General features: G+C 34.8%; 1 protein-coding gene across 1 annotated transcript in view; it reads left to right on the plus strand.

The window, feature by feature from the left end:
• Nucleotides 1–18484, plus strand: part of LOC109040760 (fibrillin-2) — a 49512-nt gene that overhangs the window by 26214 nt on the left and 4814 nt on the right. Inside the window, exons 26-50 of the mRNA XM_072300730.1 lie at nucleotides 608–711; nucleotides 1304–1438; nucleotides 2081–2258; nucleotides 2669–2782; nucleotides 3406–3540; nucleotides 3904–4118; nucleotides 4494–4632; nucleotides 5000–5113; nucleotides 5519–5677; nucleotides 6148–6342; nucleotides 6871–6999; nucleotides 7995–8243; nucleotides 8641–8786; nucleotides 9175–9283; nucleotides 9702–9869; nucleotides 10639–10746; nucleotides 11159–11338; nucleotides 11922–12034; nucleotides 12395–12527; nucleotides 12944–13192; nucleotides 13830–14036; nucleotides 14701–14826; nucleotides 15102–15341; nucleotides 16121–16296; nucleotides 16997–17194. Coding sequence (XP_072156831.1) covers nucleotides 608–711; nucleotides 1304–1438; nucleotides 2081–2258; nucleotides 2669–2782; nucleotides 3406–3540; nucleotides 3904–4118; nucleotides 4494–4632; nucleotides 5000–5113; nucleotides 5519–5677; nucleotides 6148–6342; nucleotides 6871–6999; nucleotides 7995–8243; nucleotides 8641–8786; nucleotides 9175–9283; nucleotides 9702–9869; nucleotides 10639–10746; nucleotides 11159–11338; nucleotides 11922–12034; nucleotides 12395–12527; nucleotides 12944–13192; nucleotides 13830–14036; nucleotides 14701–14826; nucleotides 15102–15341; nucleotides 16121–16296; nucleotides 16997–17194 — 4019 coding nt within the window. The remainder of the gene's footprint in view (nucleotides 1–607; nucleotides 712–1303; nucleotides 1439–2080; nucleotides 2259–2668; nucleotides 2783–3405; nucleotides 3541–3903; nucleotides 4119–4493; nucleotides 4633–4999; nucleotides 5114–5518; nucleotides 5678–6147; nucleotides 6343–6870; nucleotides 7000–7994; nucleotides 8244–8640; nucleotides 8787–9174; nucleotides 9284–9701; nucleotides 9870–10638; nucleotides 10747–11158; nucleotides 11339–11921; nucleotides 12035–12394; nucleotides 12528–12943; nucleotides 13193–13829; nucleotides 14037–14700; nucleotides 14827–15101; nucleotides 15342–16120; nucleotides 16297–16996; nucleotides 17195–18484) is intronic.

An 18484-nucleotide genomic window follows, 5' to 3' on the forward strand; every position in this document is an offset into this window, starting at 1 on the left:
TTCCGTATGGGCCGATTTCTTGCAACAAGACTTAGTATACAAGGTGTCGCAATGATGCCAGTAAGTATACGTTAGTCTAAAAAATGTATTTTATCATGTAAATTTGACTGTTCATTTATGTAGTTGTATTTTGGTGCTATCTTTCTATGGTGGGCATATTGGGACCGTCACAAAATTCTGGGTCAATGGTGGAACTCAAAATTAAAAATATGAGACTTTCCAAGCAGCAAGTCTTTTTACAGTCAATTAATAGGAATGTAGCCTTTTAAAAATCCCAATACGTAACTGCTTTGCAGTGGCATAACTGCTGAACATGATCTCATGGTGCTAATCATGGTTTCTATTGGGAAACTGTTGTGAGTTTGATTTTGAAAAAAGAATGATTTCTCCATCCTGTCTCTCATAGTGCCACATCTCTAATTGTACTAATCCAGGAATTTTCGGTTCAAACTGTTCTTAATACTTTCTGTAAATTCACGAGATGCATCCATCAAAACACAATTTTTTGACACATGCAACTGATTGCAATTGATGCAATTCATCTAATATTTTGAAAGCTTACACATATTTCTTTATTTGATTATAATTGTCAGAATTCTGGCCCTAGGATATTCTGTGAAACCTATCGGGAGCCCAACTTGTACCGATGAGGATGAATGTAAGCTGGGAATCCATAACTGTGATATAAACGCCGACTGTGTGAATAATCCAGTAAGTATTTTTATGGCACTGGTAACTAACGATACTTAAAAGCTATACTTAATGTCATTACTGCATTACTTAGGGTCCTCATTCTCATTACAGAGGGGAAAACCTCATTACAAGCACAAAGTCATTATTCACCAGGGAATTTAGGCTTGTAATTATCTTTTATCTTCTGTGGTGAGAATACCTTCTGTGATGTAGAGTCATGATATCACCTTGGGCTTTGATGGTATGATCAGCCAATTGTGCTCATTGTCTTCTGATTAAAATTGCTAAAATCATTCTAAAATGGAGCATCTAATGCTCAAGATTCTAGATATGTATCCAATAAAATTCCATTCAAGATAATTATAAAAGAACTCCAGAAAGTTTCATCCTTCAACTGTAGCAGTGTGATTGGAAAAGACTTGTGCCGCTAAAAAAATTATCTTTTTGCATGTCTTATCTTTCTGTTTCGAGAGAACACATTAATCTACTCTCGTATAAATAAGTAACAGTTACACAAAACTACCATGCGGTCACTGTAGCATGCAGCGACTATTTTTATTTTTCAAAAGCTCTTTTAAAGACTAGACCTCTAATGTTTTTTTTTTTACAGGGTTCATACAGTTGTCGATGCCATGACGGCTTCACAGGAAATGGCTATTTGTGCCAAGATGTCAATGAATGTTTGTCAAATAATGGTGGCTGCGATCAAAATGCCCAATGTATCAATACTGATGGTTCCTTTCAAGTAAGTTTTTTCTTCCTCAGAGTGAATTCCCTGCCATGTATCATTGAAAATTTATAGAAAGAATGATTTTAACTCACTCCGCACCTAGAATGAAAACCTCTTAATGATTCCCCTGTGAGGTCATTTTGGAAGTATCAGAATTTCAAAATACTAGCCTCTCAGAATCATTGTCTCTACAAATTTTCTCAGTATCTTGATAGTGATATGCACTAATAATAAATCACGCTTGGAAGTAAGTTCTAGTGTGTTTGCCTGCATGATATTTTTTAGAGAAACCGTCAGCGGTAAAACTGCAAAAATACGTATATCAATATTGCGGTGTTAAAAAATCTCTGCTCCTATTTTTAAGGTATATTTTATATTTTTTTCAAATTATTCCAAACAAACATCATAGCTTGAAATCTTTTAAACTGACAATGTTACCAATATTTAACAAATGTGTTCTAATTTGAATTCTAAAGTATGCCGTAATTTTTTACTCATTTATTTTTTATTTTATTTTTTGTAGTAAAAACTTATCATAAGAGGAAAACTGCTCTTTTCTCTAAAAAGAAAGTACATGTTTTTTGTTACTCCTCACTCGGTAAACATTTATAAATATTCTCCCAGGATATATGTAAAGCTTATGATTTTAATTTTCAGTGTGTCTGTGATCAAGGTTTTCAAGGAAATGGTACTTCTTGCTCTGATTTGGACGAATGCACGGAAAATGCAAGTTTGTGCGAAAATGGTCATTGTCTCAACTACCCTGGATCGTTTAATTGCGAGTGTGAGATGGGATTTATGCACCCAGATGACAAAAATGAGCACATGTGTGTCGGTGAGTAGTAAAATTCTCTTTATTAGTTCAAAGTTTGAAATCAACAAAAATATAAATTTTTCTCTTTTGGTGTTTTTACAATTTATTGTAGAGAAAATAGAGGTTTATTCAACATATTTCCTCCCATAAAATTTTTTCTCTTAAAGTCGGCACATGTATGCTCTCAATACATTTTTCTTAATCTTCCCATATCTTAAGTTCCCATTTTAAACTTCAACTTGGATAAAATATCATCATCACGATTCAGTACCTGTAAGAGCACCAAATGTGCTGATGTCCCTAAAAATTAGAGACCATATTCGGTTATTCGTAGTACTTTCAAAAGTCTTAATTCAACAAAATGTTTCGTAGAGAAAGTAATCAATGACTGAATTTTAATGCATTTTCTTCCTTTTTATTTTTCTCTTTAGATATAAATGAATGTGAAATGTTCAATAATTTATGTGTTTATGGACGCTGCATCAATGTCTTTGGTATGTTCAGATGTGAATGTGATGAAGGATTCCAATTAGACAGCTCTGGAGGTAAGATAACCAGCGTTATATTCACTTTGTGCAGTTTTTGTCGCAAAGTCTTCTATTGGCTTCATTTCAGTAGGAGCCACTCTTAAAATTTCTATGTAATACACTACAAGAGAATGAGGGAATTAAGCCAAAGTTTTAAATGTGTTACAAGAGGGAGAGAAGAATTTAGGGTTGTGTTGGGCACTGCTATCAGCATATAGTGCTGATTGCTCAAAAATTCATAATGAAAATTGACTCAAAATGGCAATCTGAAGTAGTGGGGGTCAAACAGAGTGTCAAATAATTTTTTTAAGGGGCAAGCAGAACTGTATTATTAGTCCTTTACAGGGCTGCGGAGAAATCAAAGAATCAGATTTTTAGCGTTTTGTATTTTTTGAACGCTCCTAGGTAGTCTTACTACCAACTAATTAAGAGATAGCTTTCTCAAAGCATCTTCTTTGAAAAATGAAAGTGAGTATTTATCATTATAGAATTCTTTAAATTATTACTCAAATTACCTCCCTGCACAAATCTAAGTTTCTCATAAAATTATCAGACGTGTGATGTTCTGTTTTGCTGTAATAATAATAAGGAAAATAAGAAGAATATAAGTTGTATGTCATTTTGTGTCTTGCTGTTTTCAGGCAACTGTACCGATATCAACGAATGTGAAAGTCCTCAGGCTTGCCTTTATGGAACTTGCACCAACACAATTGGATCATTCAAGTGTAGCTGTCCGCCAAACTATCAGCTTGTTTCCTCTGGAAATGCATGTGTTGGTAACGTAACATTGTCATTTTTTCCAAAAAAAAATATTTATCCGAAAAATTCTTGATGAGGCTTCTCTTCATAAATTCTAAATTAAAGAGCATTTATCCACTAGTACATAATGATGTAAGTTAGATTTGAATAATGAAACATTAAGGATTTCACTGCGAAAATACCGCAAAAGAGGCGTACTATTTTTAAATCAATTTTTTCACAACATTCTATGTATCATTAGTATCAATTTCTCAAGGATGGATATGCGTCCTCAAATTTCTGTACTAAAAGTATAATTGTGTCAGTAATACATAATTTCAATTTGTTTCACCCAAAAATTGGCGGCTTTAATCATGGCAGAATATCCGTGTTTGTTGTAGATAAGCGAGAATCTCGTTGTTATTTAAATTATGAGGGTCATGATGGACAGAATATTTGTTCCCAAGAACTCGGAAGTCCTGTCACAAAATCAACTTGTTGCTGTTCCATTGGTCGGGCCTGGGGTAGCAAATGTGAATTGTGCCCTGCACCAGGCACTGAAGAACATTCGAAACTCTGTCCTGGCGGCTCAGGCTACAAACCAAATGTCCACTCAGTAAGTTGCCTGACATTGATAAAATGCAAAGATGTGTATTTTATTTCCAAACAAAGAGATCATTTATAATCTTTTGGAGAGAAAATAGCTGAAATTTTAAATAAAGCCCTCTTGGAGAAAGAAGGAAAAAAATATGCAGCAAAGTTTTTAGATACCAAAATCAGCAAGACTATGAGCATACTTATGCATGCCTTTTTCACGATTTAAGAATTTTCGCTGCCATTGTGAACTAGTACCCAACAGAGAAACAGTAGAAAGCTCTCAAAGTAAAAAATTGTGGAAATTGCCAGGCCCCGTTTCTCCGTTTTCTACCTACATATGTATACAACTTTACACCTTTTTTTCTTGTTTTCACTTTGTTTCCCTATTTTCAAGGTCATTCTGGAAGATATCAATGAATGTGAAGAGCACCATAATTTATGCGAAAATGGACATTGTACTAACACTTTCGGCAGTTACATGTGTTCTTGTAAAGATGGTTTTAAACTAGACGAAGGGAACACAGTCTGCACAGGTAATAGGCAGGATATTTTTTTTTTAAATTGATTTATTTTCCTTTTTAACACCTTTACACAATAAAGACACAAATAAATTAATGAAGACATCAAAGGCAAATCCTTAACGGACTATTCAACATTTTCAGACTGCAAATACATAATTAACTATCCTCAGGAACAATTCGTCAGGTGCTGACCAATATTTTCCCGTTGTGATAGAATGGGAATAAATGTTCATAAAAAACTACCTTAAGTAAGTTGCGCGAGAATGTCTGATCCTGGTAAAATCCAGTTTTTCAAGTCCCATGAATTTCAATAATCAAACAACAAGTTCTTTCTTTTTTTCTGTAAGTATAAATAACTAACTATTCTTGATTTATACAGATATCGATGAATGTTCAACAATCCCAGACATTTGCGGAGCAGGTGATTGCTTTAATGAAGAAGGATCATACCATTGCGCTTGTCCAGATGGATTTGTGCTCCTACCAAATGGGAGTAAGTTTTTTCCTCCCTCATGTACTCTTCCGTGTAGTCGTTACTGTTTTTGAAAAAGAACAATAGCTAAAAATGTACTAGAACTCTCTCTACTACACCTCTATTTTTTCTTATTAAATATTCTGCCAATAAAAGCAGATTTTATGTAAGTTCATCTTATTTTTTTACTCCCGAAACACACCAAAGATAAATTAAGAAACTCTAACCCACTTCAAATAATAAGGTAGATTGGGTGTCAGAGTTGACCCAGTGTGTGACTGGGGTATGTAGTAAATAAAGACAAATTTTATGTTGTATTTTATTTACATTACTATCAATTTTCCCCAAGAATAATGGATTTCATTCATAATTATTTCTGCTAGAGAGTTTCCTCTTGTGTAATATGTTTTCCCCCTTTTTTTGCAGAGGAGTGTGTGGATATGCGAAAAGATCAGTGTTATTTGAATTATTCCGACGAACAGTGTTCACTGCCGATGTCCAATCCGCAAACTCGAATGCTCTGTTGTTGTTCAATGGGGCTTGCCTGGGGAAAACCATGTCTACCTTGTCCTGCGGCAAACTCAAGTAAGTCTATTGAACATGTCTTATTGTTGTTTTCTCAAGTCCTAAAGATTTTGTTTTATTGTTATACTTTACTCTGACTGGTATAGTGCTTCTGATAGGAGAATGCTTTGACTTTCTAATCATTTACCTCATGTTTTCCATTTTCTTTCAAATAGTCAATCGATGAAAGCTTAAAGTTCTGGAAGAGTAATATAGTAGAATTTAAGGTAACCAAACTTTTCAAATAATTGATTCCTTGAAGTTCTATGCATTACACTAGAGAAGCTCTTTACCAGGTTTCCTTTTACTCAAATAAAAGCAATTTTGATTTTTTAGTAATCATCCATGGTTTGATTATTTTAAGTTGGTAAGTCATATTGATCCATTTAATGAATACCTCCATAAGTGAATTTTTATATGCATTCCCTTTCCAAAATAAATTTATTGTATAGGAATAAAGACAAGAGAAATAATTTGAATTTTTTTTCCAGGAGAATATTTGTTACTCTGTGGGGCGCGTCCTGGCCAAATCGTCAACCCGATGACAAACATTACCGAGGAAATTGATGAGTGTTCATTGATGCCTCAGATGTGCAATAATGGAATTTGCATTAATACTCCTGGAAGTTTTTATTGCCAATGTAATCGTGGTTTTGTATATGATGACGACTCACATCAATGTATTGGTAAGTGCTTGTTTGATATAATTTAATTTAACTTTTCTTGGTTAACTTTACCAACAGCTTGAAGCTTTTATTTTTTTGAAACAAATTAACAGCAGTCCAAGTAGTAATTTCACACCACTCTTTTTGATTATTATCACGTTTATTCTCTAAAAGGAAAAATTCTCTGAAAAGAATTAAGGATGGGGGTAGTGTCCAGGAGGGGGGTTCTATCCAAGTCTTTAGATAGAGGTATGGCTTGATATTGTCATTACAATAAATGATTTACTTAAAAATTGGAATATTAATTAAATAACAGTCTCAAGATTTTGTGTTGTAAACATTCATTATCACTGATATTTTTATGGCCTTTAAATTTTAAGGAGCTTTCCGTTTCGCCAAAAATAATACCTCGTCCAAACTGAGTTATGAAGTTTACGCTGACATTCTTTCAAAGATTATCGTCATGTGGAATCAAATTTTGCTTCTTAATTATGGTTGTTCCCAATCTTCTGAGTGAAATTTTCAATTCATTTTTGTTTCACGTCCCAGATGAAAATGAGTGTCTCCATAGTCCATCTCCTTGCAAAGGTAACTCTCAATGTGTCAACTCACCTGGAAGTTACGAGTGCACTTGCTCAGAAGGATACACGCTGGGAGTAACACTGAGAGAATGCACTGGTGAGATATTATTGTCACAATTTTTAATCTTGTTCTACTTTATTTAAAAGGTTCGTTAATTTTATCTCATATCTGATCGAGTATAGTTTGGTGAAGATCAATTTTTTTGGACCCTAAAAAATGCACTCACTCAATTGCTCATCTACTCTTTTTTTGTATTTTTTTTTCAGTGATAAATGTCGTTTCATGAAAACACTAAAAATCAATGTTGAGCTCTCAGTAAATGAGAAAAAAACACTAAGAAGTGGCCCGAATACTGCAAGTAACAAGGTGGAGAAATGGTGCTGGGTCCACACAATCTTGCAGGGAAATCAAAGCCAGGAAGTTCCAAAAATTATAATTAGAGTCAAAAATAAATCTTTTTAACTCTAATGAGTACCAGTAAAAAACTGAGAGGGGAGAGTGTTCAGCTCAGGCAGTTTGCATTGGAATATTAAGTTGGAGTCACAGCGAGAGATCTATATCGGTTTGGGTCTTTTTCTCAGTAAATCTGTAAAGTATTTCAACATTTTAAAAAATTTCCAGTGTGAAAATTTGATCAAGTAACCCAAGACCTGAGCAAAAAAATATACGCTCTATGTCATGACTGGCATATAGCTTGGTGGACATAGAAGATGGAAATAGAGCAGAGAGAGTGTGGCAATGTGTGTGCGGTGAAGTGCCAATTGTAACATCATGCTTGTTACTTTGAGGTTACAGTAGTTGCTGCACTGGGTCGCTGAAAGCCATTTCAGCAGGGTTGCATCAATCCCTGCCGCATTAATCCCTTCTTTCTGTTCAGTCCAACTTGTTTTCTGTGTGTTTGTCCCTTCTGAGTCTCCTTAGAGCTTTACCTGCTCAAAGTTCGTTTTTCAGCAGTTTAATTCAATTAACGATTGCGAAAGCCGTTGAACTTAAGTCGTTATCTATTATTATTGTGTTTATTTCCACCCTTAACTTCTGAAATATCTAATGTTTAATTTTCCCTAATTCCATTTTAATTGATTTATTGACAGATATTGATGAATGTAATGAAAAACCCGGCATCTGCAGAAATGGCGATTGCAAGAACTTTGAGGGAAGCTTTCAATGCATCTGTCATAACGGCTTTACGCTCACCGAAAATCGAGAGTCTTGTGAAGACATAGATGAGTGTCAACGACACATTAACATTTGTAACAATGGAACATGTTACAATACTGTAGGATCTTTCATGTGTCATTGTTATCCTGGTTTTAAACTCAGTCATAATAATGATTGTATAGGTGAGTGCTTATTTTATTGTTAAGATTTTGTTGTATGAGATCAAAGCTAAGAATCGCACAGTTGAGCCAATGCACCTGCTCATAAAGATATCTTGATCTTTCTGAAAGAATATTGGTTTCCCTCAAGATACCGTAGGATCCGAACAGTCCAATATAGTCCAATCCTATCAAATTTTTTACTTTTTTACAGTGAATTTAAGTTTTTCCTTATCAAAACAAGTTTTCAAATATTGAAAATCAATGAATATTAATATTTGATGAAGCGCTGCCTTCTTTCTTTTTAAAATTTCAGCTTTACTTGCAGGAAAAAAAATTACAAGCAACAGTCATTCCTGGTTGCAGCTTATATCATATTTTAAAATCCAGCAAATAATTACAATACTAAATGTTTTTTTAGATGTTGATGAGTGTCGGATGATGCCATATTTGTGCCGTAATGGACGTTGTAGGAATACTGTTGGATCATTTAACTGTGACTGTGCAGATGGGTATGCATTATCGCCAGACAGGCAGAACTGCAGAGATATTGATGAGTGTCTAGAGGTAATTAATTATTTCAATTTTATGCATTGTTTATATTTTAAGAATTTGCTTCGGCATTTTATTTCGTAAAATTTGAAACGGACTACTGGTGCTCACAAGATGTTCCGAAAGTCCCTAAATAGTTTGACCTCTGCAAATAGGCAGCTGTGGTGGCAAGCAAGTGCTTTACCAAAAGTTTTGCCTGTAAGATTTAAAGTTCTTTTGCCTGTAGACGGTCACTTTTCTTAATCCCTAAACTGATGAGAGATTAATTCTCTGATGATTATTCTGTCGATCTCCAGGTTAGTTACTCTCTCTCTTAACTCATTCTCTATGGCTTCAGAGGAGCAAGAACGAAATTTTAAGGCATTAAATTATTGAGAATGTAGTTGTTAACTTTTTGTCATAGGTTAATGGAACCTGCCCTAACCCAGGGCGCTGTCAAAATTTGATGGGGTCTTTCATATGCACCTGTCCTCCGGGCTACAGATTGGCTGCCGATAAAAAAAGTTGTCTTGGTAAGTGTGCGGAGGATTTATGAAATGTTATACTTATTTAATTTATTTCCATGCGTTTTACGAGAAGGTAAAACAAACTTCTTGTGATCTAAATACAACATTTGAATTTTTTTTGCCTATCTAGAAGTGGTTTGAAATACTTGCCTGAAAATTTTCCTCAATATCTCATTTTGAATCTTCTGTTTCGCTCAGTCTAGAATGCTTGTATCTGTCTATGCTAGAATAAAAAACAAAAAATTTCTCAATCAATCATCAATTATCCACAGCCGATATTGCAATTCTATATCAATCTCACTTTAAATAGCTTCTTTATGTAACAGTATAAATGGTACATCAAAATTTGTTTCAAGCTGCTCAATAAAATTTCTTTTTCATGCTTACAGTTTTTTAATCGTTTTCTATTTAATTTTCTTCTCAGATATCGATGAATGCATTGAAAATGAGAAAATATGTGAAGGAGGAACCTGCACTAATACAGCTGGTGGTGTCATTTGTGACTGCCCGCCTGGTTTTGTTTTGAGTCATAATGGAATGAAATGTATCGACATGCGCCAAGATTACTGTTATGATCAATACTTATTCAAAGGTATTCCTTTATAACATTTTTTCAAACCCCAGTAGCACAACTCCTAAGGTAATTTGAAAAAAATCAAGGTGTAAAATTGGGAATTTTTACAAATTTGAAAGTTGTTCGTATAAAAAGTCGTAAATATCAGGTTCAAACATTTTACTCAAAAAATTTTTAAATGAAGAGGTAAAAAGAAACAGAAAAGTGAACTGGCTTTTTGATGGATTTTTCTTGTAAAATATACGTCATGATGTTTCCTGTACGGCTTATTTTACCAGAGACTTTTCTTCAAAAGTTTTTTATAATATTTTTTTCTCATTGTAAATTTTATAATGCCTGCAACTGGAGGAACTTCATAGTTTTAATGAATCAAAAAATTCCGTCTCCTCCTTAAGTATCAAAACCATCATTACTAAATTTTGATGTTCCAGTAATGATTCATTTGATTATAGTATATTATGAACTGTATGAAGTCTCGTGCTTTCAATATATTGGCAAAAGAAAAGAAAATATTTGTTTTTGTTTCATGCTCAACGTCATATCAGAGCTTAACATGAACAATGCATGATGAGTATTTTCCTTCTAAGTTATTTAAGTGCTTTAAAACATTTAGCTACAGAAACTGCTAAAGGCAAGTTGTGTTCCAGTTTTAATACAGTAAATGCATTTTAAGCTAACTTTGTTCCTGTTTAGTGGAAACTGGTAATGCTCAATTAAATTCAGTTACATTTAAAGTTTAATCTAAAAAGTTGTAGTCTGAATTTTACCTTATTTTTTTGCCCTACAGGAGAATGTTCTGCAGTAAGAGCTCATCCTCTTACCATGAAAGAATGTTGTTGCTCCATGGGTGCAGCATGGGGTCAGTACTGTCAACGTTGCCCCCGTCAAGAAACAGGTAAAAAACTGAGGCAAATTAGTAGGAAATTGTCGAATGAAACAACTTAATGTTCAATAAGCCTAATTTGATATTTAGATGGTGCAAACTCCAGGAAGCTTCCTAGAAATCACAAGTAAAATCAGATGACACACCAAGTTCTGAAACAGGATCAACGTAGATGTACTTGTACGAAGAATCGTGAATCACAGTTTTGTGGTTTAACAGTGAAACCATGCAAACCTTTTAATTTTACAAAATAAATGCGTCACTCTCAACACAAGATTACAGACTTAATGTAATAAAAAACATTAAGTAATGATGAAATAAAATAAATACTGACAGTCTTACTTATAGATGGATTATTAAAAAAAACGAAAAATACTACCATTCATTTAAAGATGATAATAATTTTTCTTTTTTTATGCTACAGTTGATTTCCAGAAGTTGTGTCCAGAGGGTGCTGGTCGTGGTGATTGGGGTGAAGATCTGAATGAATGTACTTTAATGCCAAACGTGTGTGAAGGAGGCGACTGCGTGAACACAGATGGATCCTTCCGCTGTGAATGCCCAACAGGTTATGTCCTTGATTCTACGGGCAAGAAGTGTGTAGGTAAGTTCTGTTGGAATAATCGTACTTCATGGAGTATCCCTGCATTATAAAATTCTCTTTTTTTATTATTTTATTTTTCCCACTGGAATTTGTCTCTTAAATCCTCAAATAATTATTTTTCTGTTTTCTGAAAATAACGCGAGACAAGAAGTTTGAAACCTTGCAAATGAAGAATGCTGTCGAAAAATGTCTAGAAAGAATATGAGAAAGTTGACTGTTTCAAAGCTGAATTGAAGGTGTTTTGTAGATTGATATGACGAAATGACTGACATCAATGAAGTTATCCTTTTGGGCGTATACAAATTAAGCGAAGGAAATTTATTTAAACTAAAATAACAAATTTCATGGCCTCTTGGGCTCGATACCTAAGAGAATTTGGATTCTTTAATTCATGTCACTTGAATTTTTATGCTTCCTCTTGTCTTTTGTCTCTGGACCTGCCAGACAGACAGCTTGTTTTTATTATAGTAATTGGCAAGTCTCCAGTATTTATAACTGGGAAAAGCATTCTACGCATGGTGCATTGAATGTCTCTTAAAATCTTAATTTTAAATTTTCCTCTTTTTCCTGTCTCTTTTCACAGATGAAAATGAGTGCAGCTCTAATGTTAATCTGTGTGGCAATGGGACTTGCGCTAATCTCATAGGTGGTTTTGAGTGTTCTTGCAGCGATGGTTACACTTCAGGGCCACTCCAAGTTGGTACTTTATTTTTGCTTTATATAAAAATGTTTTTCATGATCATTCACTTTCCGTCTCTATCATTGAACCATCCATCTTCAGTGCCTTGAGTGGCTTATATTCTGTTTCCGTCTGTATTTTCTCACCTATAACATTAGAAAAAACTAAAATTCAAGCTCATGTTATCATCAAATCCTATGAAGTCCATTTGCTCAATTATTTTGTAACTGAGTTATGTCTTTTCTCTATTTGGGAAAAAAGTGATACAGACAATTTTTAACTTCAACTATCTTCTGGTTTTCCAAGTTGTCTTTGAATCATAATGTGTAATAGACCAGAATAATTTTTGTTTACTCTATATTTTATTTCATCTTTAGGTTTGCGAGGATGTTAATGAATGTATAGAGATGTCAAACCATTGCGCGTTCCGCTGTCACAATGTTCCTGGTTCTTATCGTTGTATATGCCCTTATGGATACACTCTGGCCCCTGATGGAAGACATTGTCAAGGTAAATGTACTGAGTCTTCCTGAGCTCCATGCAAATGATCTGAAGTACTGCTAAGAGAACATGTCTATAATTTCTAGGATGTAGAAAGTTCTAAAATGTTGACCACTCACCGCAATTTGACATTTATTTTTTCACAAAAGAATTTTTCAGTTTCTTCAAAATTTCCTCTAAGCTCGTCTATATTTCTCATAATTTGTGCCCAGATCTTTTAGTTTTATGAGAGGAAGGTTATCAATTTTTAAAAGTTCCCACAAACCTTGCTTACCATACATTATATTTACCATAATCCACAGATAAGTAGTTTGAGCTTTTTCTGCAATCCTGAAGAAAAGTTCATCTATTCACAAAAAATTTATCTGCTAACCTTATGTCAACCTTAATACTCACTTACGTCCCCTTTTTTTTTCTTTTTACAGATGTTGATGAATGCGTAACACCAGCAAACAACTGCAAGTACCAGTGCAAGAATCTGATTGGTTCATTCATCTGTATTTGTCCTGAAGGTTTTGCGCCAGCCAGCACTCCTAATGACTGCGTTGATGTTGACGAATGTGCCAATGACCCTAACCTGTGCAAACATGGCACGTGTGTTAATTTATTGGGCAACTACCGCTGTGACTGTTTTGATGGCTATAAATCAAGTGTGGACAACAAACATTGTTTAGGTTGGTCTATTTTTAACGATTCAGATCTGTTCCTTTTCTCTGTCTGGAAGATGAAACTGAAAAAATGAAATATTTCATTACTGAATTTTTTTACTTCCCATTGGTTCATTTGGATGGAAAAATAATAATTTTTTACCCAAAATTTTAGAAAATTATCTTTACTCCGCCAATTAAACTTACAGTACTTTTGAAATCATAATAATGATTAATTTTTCAAATAAATATCTAAATATGAGAGCGGTTTATTTTGTTTTATATACTAAATCATAAGTATAATGGGTAACGATTGACGTTTCCTCTTCTTCTTATCATCAATTGGAACTCCACGATTGTAGCCTGTGGCTTTTACCGCTCCTTGAATGCAGGTTGTCCTGGACCACAGAGGCTCTTCCTAATTTTTTCAATGGGAATATTCCAAGCTTCCTATCCACCACTGCCACTCAAACACATTCTTCCCAGCAAATTATTAAATTAATGCTAATTCTTACAGATTCTTAACTTGCCAGACTTTTATCGTTTCCCTTTCATGCTTGTGATGCTCTCAGTCATAGTTTTGCCAAATCAAACAGTCAAAATAACATGAAGTAGGTCATTTTAACTTATTTTTACATTCGATCTGTTCTTTTTTTCATTCTAGACGATCGGAAATCATACTGTTATGAACATGTAACCAACGGGAAGTGTCTCTTGCACAATCACACTGGGTTAGAAGTTACCCGCGCTCAGTGTTGTTGCACAATGGGAGTTGCTTGGGGCTCTCAATGTCTTCCTTGCCCTGCTCGTAATTCCGAAGAATTTCATTCACTTTGCCCTCAGCAATCTGGTTACGCTTTCGATGGATTAGGTAAGGTATCTCCTCTGAACCATAATATAAAACTGAAGCCATTCTATAACTAGAAACCAAACAATAGGAGAATTTCAGTTTTATACTAAATTTTGATGTATGTTGACAAAATCACCAATCCTTTGTCCAACCACAGTCTGTTTGTAGTAATGCTGCTTTGCCAGGATTTCAGCTGAGCTGTATGAATTATTCATTCACCAGATGGCGTTAGTTGTCTTGCCACTGTAGCCGCTGTCCCAAACCTTAGTTTCGTATTGAGGACTACTTTGAGCTTGGAAGTAGGAAGTCAGGAGACTGTGCTGCACTGATGATGGGTCTATTAGTCCTGAAACGGATCTACACCTACCTTACTTATCAATCAACATTTCTCTTAGAGAGAAAATTGTGCTCACATGAGTTTTTCCCTCTAAAATGAAAACCTTCAATCCTTTGGAAACCAGAATTATAATAACTGTAATGCTCAATGGATCCTGTTATAATGCAGTTTCAAGCTAGAAAAGACAGTGAATAAAGCACCTTCAGACTTTTTTAATCGTAGCATTTACAAGCTTTGCAACATCTGAAGTCTGCATTAATCAATAAGTAAACTTAAAGAGTCTAAAATCAATTCTTAGGATTCTCAAGTGTCTCATCAACTTTTACATTTTATTTTTTGTTTTTTCAGATATAAATGAGTGCCAGACTATGCCAGAGCTATGTCGCAATGGCCGTTGTATCAACACTTTGGGATCATATCGATGTATCTGTAATAAAGGTTTCAGACCTGATCATGGAGGAACCCATTGTAGAGGTAAATATTCTTACTAAGTCTATTGTAAGTCTCAAATTAAAAGTCAAACCCTCCCAGGGTTTTTAAGCGTGATATACTTCAGATTACACTGAAATAATTGCTATAATTTTTGTCTTTATTTACGCAGTAATTATGAGGTCGCGATTTTTGTTAAAACCAACTCCAAAAAATGAAAAATGTGTCGAGATGTAAATGCTTATGAATGTGTTTTTATTTACCAGTTTATCTCTTCCTCTTTGATATTTACTAATTCTAATGTATTTGTATTTTTTTAGACGTGAATGAGTGTGATTCTCGTCCTAGCCCTTGCGATATGGGTTGTGAGAATACAATTGGAAGCTACATCTGTTCATGCCCACCTGGATTGACGCTAAGCCATGACAATAGGACCTGTGTTGACATTGACGAATGTGCAACCGGAGAGCATATTTGCTATCAAAAGTGCACCAACACCCACGGATCTTATCAGTGCTCTTGCTTACCTGGCTACAAGCAAGTCGGCGACCACTGTATTGGTTAGTATAAAAATTATCTAATCTCCTTTTCTGTACCTGTATGATAATGGATCAAGATAAAATGAGGAGGAGAGGACTTTAGCGCCAATCGATAATATGCTGAATTATCCAATGTTTTGCAATCACATAGTGTGCGATAAATGCAATATGAAAAACTTTTGCCACCCCTGTTATCTCTAGTAGTAATATTTGAACTTAAAGCTTCTGTCCCTGAAGATGGCTTTCGGCCAAAAAGCTTCAGGCCTATTTTTAATGTAAATAAATGTAAGTTTCCATGAAACTATGCAATTCTTTCATCTCCTAGCACTAGCTACCATACCAAAAAGTCTTTCAAATTAAGTGCTACTAGCTTAAACATCTGCAAACTGTTTTCTAAACTCAATTTTTTGTTCACATGAAGCAGATTTAAATGTTTTCTCTCTTCATTATCTTCAATGCAAGTAAACACAGTTGTCATTGATCCCCAAATTTCGTAGGTATAGACGGCAAACAAAACTAACATGTCTCCAGCAGACTGGACTGTTGTCAACCCGCTTCACTGTGATTAATTCACCATATTGTAGCAGGGATTTCCAATTTTCCCCAGTCCATGGTCCTTTAAACTTTTTTAAAATTAATTTAAAAACAGCTTTGAACAATGTAGTGAGTACATATGTACCTGAATCATGAAATCCGAATACCTAGGAGCATCACAAATCATGAGATCAGTTTTTTTTTTTTTTTTTTTTTTTTTTTTTTTTTTAACGCTCCATGATTCATTCAATATTTTTGTTTTACAGATATTGATGAGTGCGCCAACCACAGCGCAATTTGTCCTCCACCAGGGAATTGCATCAACACCCTTGGAAGTTATAGGTGCCTATGTCCTCTAGGCTACAAACTAGATTCTAGTGGGACGTACTGTACAGATATTGATGAATGCTCTGATGACAATAAGTGTCAGAATAGTTGTCAGGTATAATAAATTAGATTCTCTATAATTTTTCAATGTTTAAGTTACTTCTGTAACAAATCTACCATTTACTGTAGAGGCCTACAGATATGCAACATCAATTCTCTAATGGAGAATTTGCAGGTGTCTGAAATTTGATGAATTCCGTGTTTGAATGGACGCAACCAAGTGAACTGGACACGAGGATACCCTTGGTTCATAAATTGAACAATTATTGAAGGAGATATGGGACAAAATGGTCTAATCTGCTAAAATACATGCGTTTAAATGGGAAATGCTGCCAGATGACGTCACTAGGTGGCGCATTTTCTCACTTTTAAATCTAATTATATTCTATTTCCCATAGCGAAAAAAAAATTATAAAAAATACTGCAAAATCAGCTCTTGAGGCAATTTCAGATGAAGCAATAAAAAAATATGCATGTAAATTCTCCATTCTGCTCAACCCCGAAGTGCAATGTCGACCCAACTATATCAATTTTGCCAAATCAATCACATTTTTCTGAATATATCTACATGCCTGGCAATGTATTCTAATTTTGACCAACTCATCTACAATAATTGGCGCTGATCGTTAGCCGATCTGCTTAATCTTTGTGCTTCAATCCTCCTCTACGCTTCAAGACTTTTTCTCGTTCGTGTAAAATCAATGTGAATCATCCTTTTTGCTAAATTTAAGAATTCAATTCCTCCTCTTTTTCAGAACTTAATGGGAAAATACAAGTGCGGATGTGCAGAGGGATTTATCCAGCATGCATACCTCAATCAGTGTCTTGATGAGAACGAGTGTGCTCAAAATCCTTGTGGAAATCAAACCCGATGTATCAATACTGTGGGTAGCTATAGGTGTGACTGTCCACCTGGCTTCCAATTTGATGAAGGATCTTTACTCTGTTTACAGGTATGTTTATTTCTTTCCATACATGATATTTTATTTATTTTTTGAGATCAAGCCAATCAAATTGGCCCATTTCAATTTCAACACTCCATAATTTGGCATACCTGCTTACAGGCCCAGATTTACATACTTTGCTGGGGGTATCAATTTTTCCCCAGTTGCAAAAAGGGTGGAGGTCCATGTGTTAAAAGGGCAGAAGTCCAAATCAAAACTAAAAAATTTCCAAAAAAGCAGGTTCAAAATTTTTTTAGGAGATTAAATTCTTATTAGTACAATCGGAACAAGCCTTCCGCGATAGGAAATATTTTTCGTTTTTTTTTTTTTTATTCGAATTGTTTGTCCTACAGGAAGTTATTTGCTTCTCCTGAAAAATTGACTTTTTGGACTTCCGCCCTTTTTGCATGTCTCGATCCATTTAATACTGTTGTTTTTTGCAACTCTGTGGTCTCTATTTTTCTTTTTCCTTGTTCCCCCTCCTTCTTTGAAGTCGGACTTTGGCGCAGACTGTTTGGGGGCAGCTGTTCCTTCTGCCCCATAGGGTAATCTGAGCCTGCCTGCTTATCTCATTTTGAACCCTTTTTGTGTTACAGTGGATATCGGATATAACGACCTTGAAGGGACCAGCCATATTCGGTCGTTATAGCCGATAGTCGTTATAACCGATAGTGGAATTTTTACGCACGTACCCTATGTTAAAGAGCTGAGAACAAGGCTGTGCTGTAGGTGGGATTCCAGGGCCCGGTGAATTTATTGCTGCTGATTCATTATCTCTTCAGTAACACCTTTGTTTATTAGCTTCATCTAATTTTATTTGAATTGAATATTTATTTAATTCATTTATTTTTTTATTATAGGACTAATTTTAATTAAAACACTTTGTTTGAATTTTTAAAAACAAGGTATTTTATAATATTGAGAATACATGCACTACACACTACATTATGTTTGCAATACATATGCGCAATACCGAAGAAGTATAAAACTTCTAATTTGAATAATAGTCCGTGATTTCTTTTTGCTTCACAATCGTGTTCGCGTACCCTTTTTGTAACGCTCTATGGGCCGAGCGTAAAGTGTGATAATGTGGAATCGTTCCATTCTGAGTTCAAAATTAGGCATTTTTGAACAGTTGTGATGGTTTCTAGGGCGTCTGGAAACGAGATCCTCTCCTCTTCGGCCTCTGTTGCTGTCGCTCAGGTCGTTATAACCGATCACAGCATCTGTTGGGACGCGAAAACTCCGTCGCTATGACCGATATGTCGTTATATGCGATGTCGTTATAACCGATACATA

This window comes from Bemisia tabaci, chromosome 5, assembly GCF_918797505.1.
Source record: "Bemisia tabaci chromosome 5, PGI_BMITA_v3".
Lineage (NCBI taxonomy): Eukaryota > Metazoa > Arthropoda > Insecta > Hemiptera > Aleyrodidae > Bemisia > Bemisia tabaci.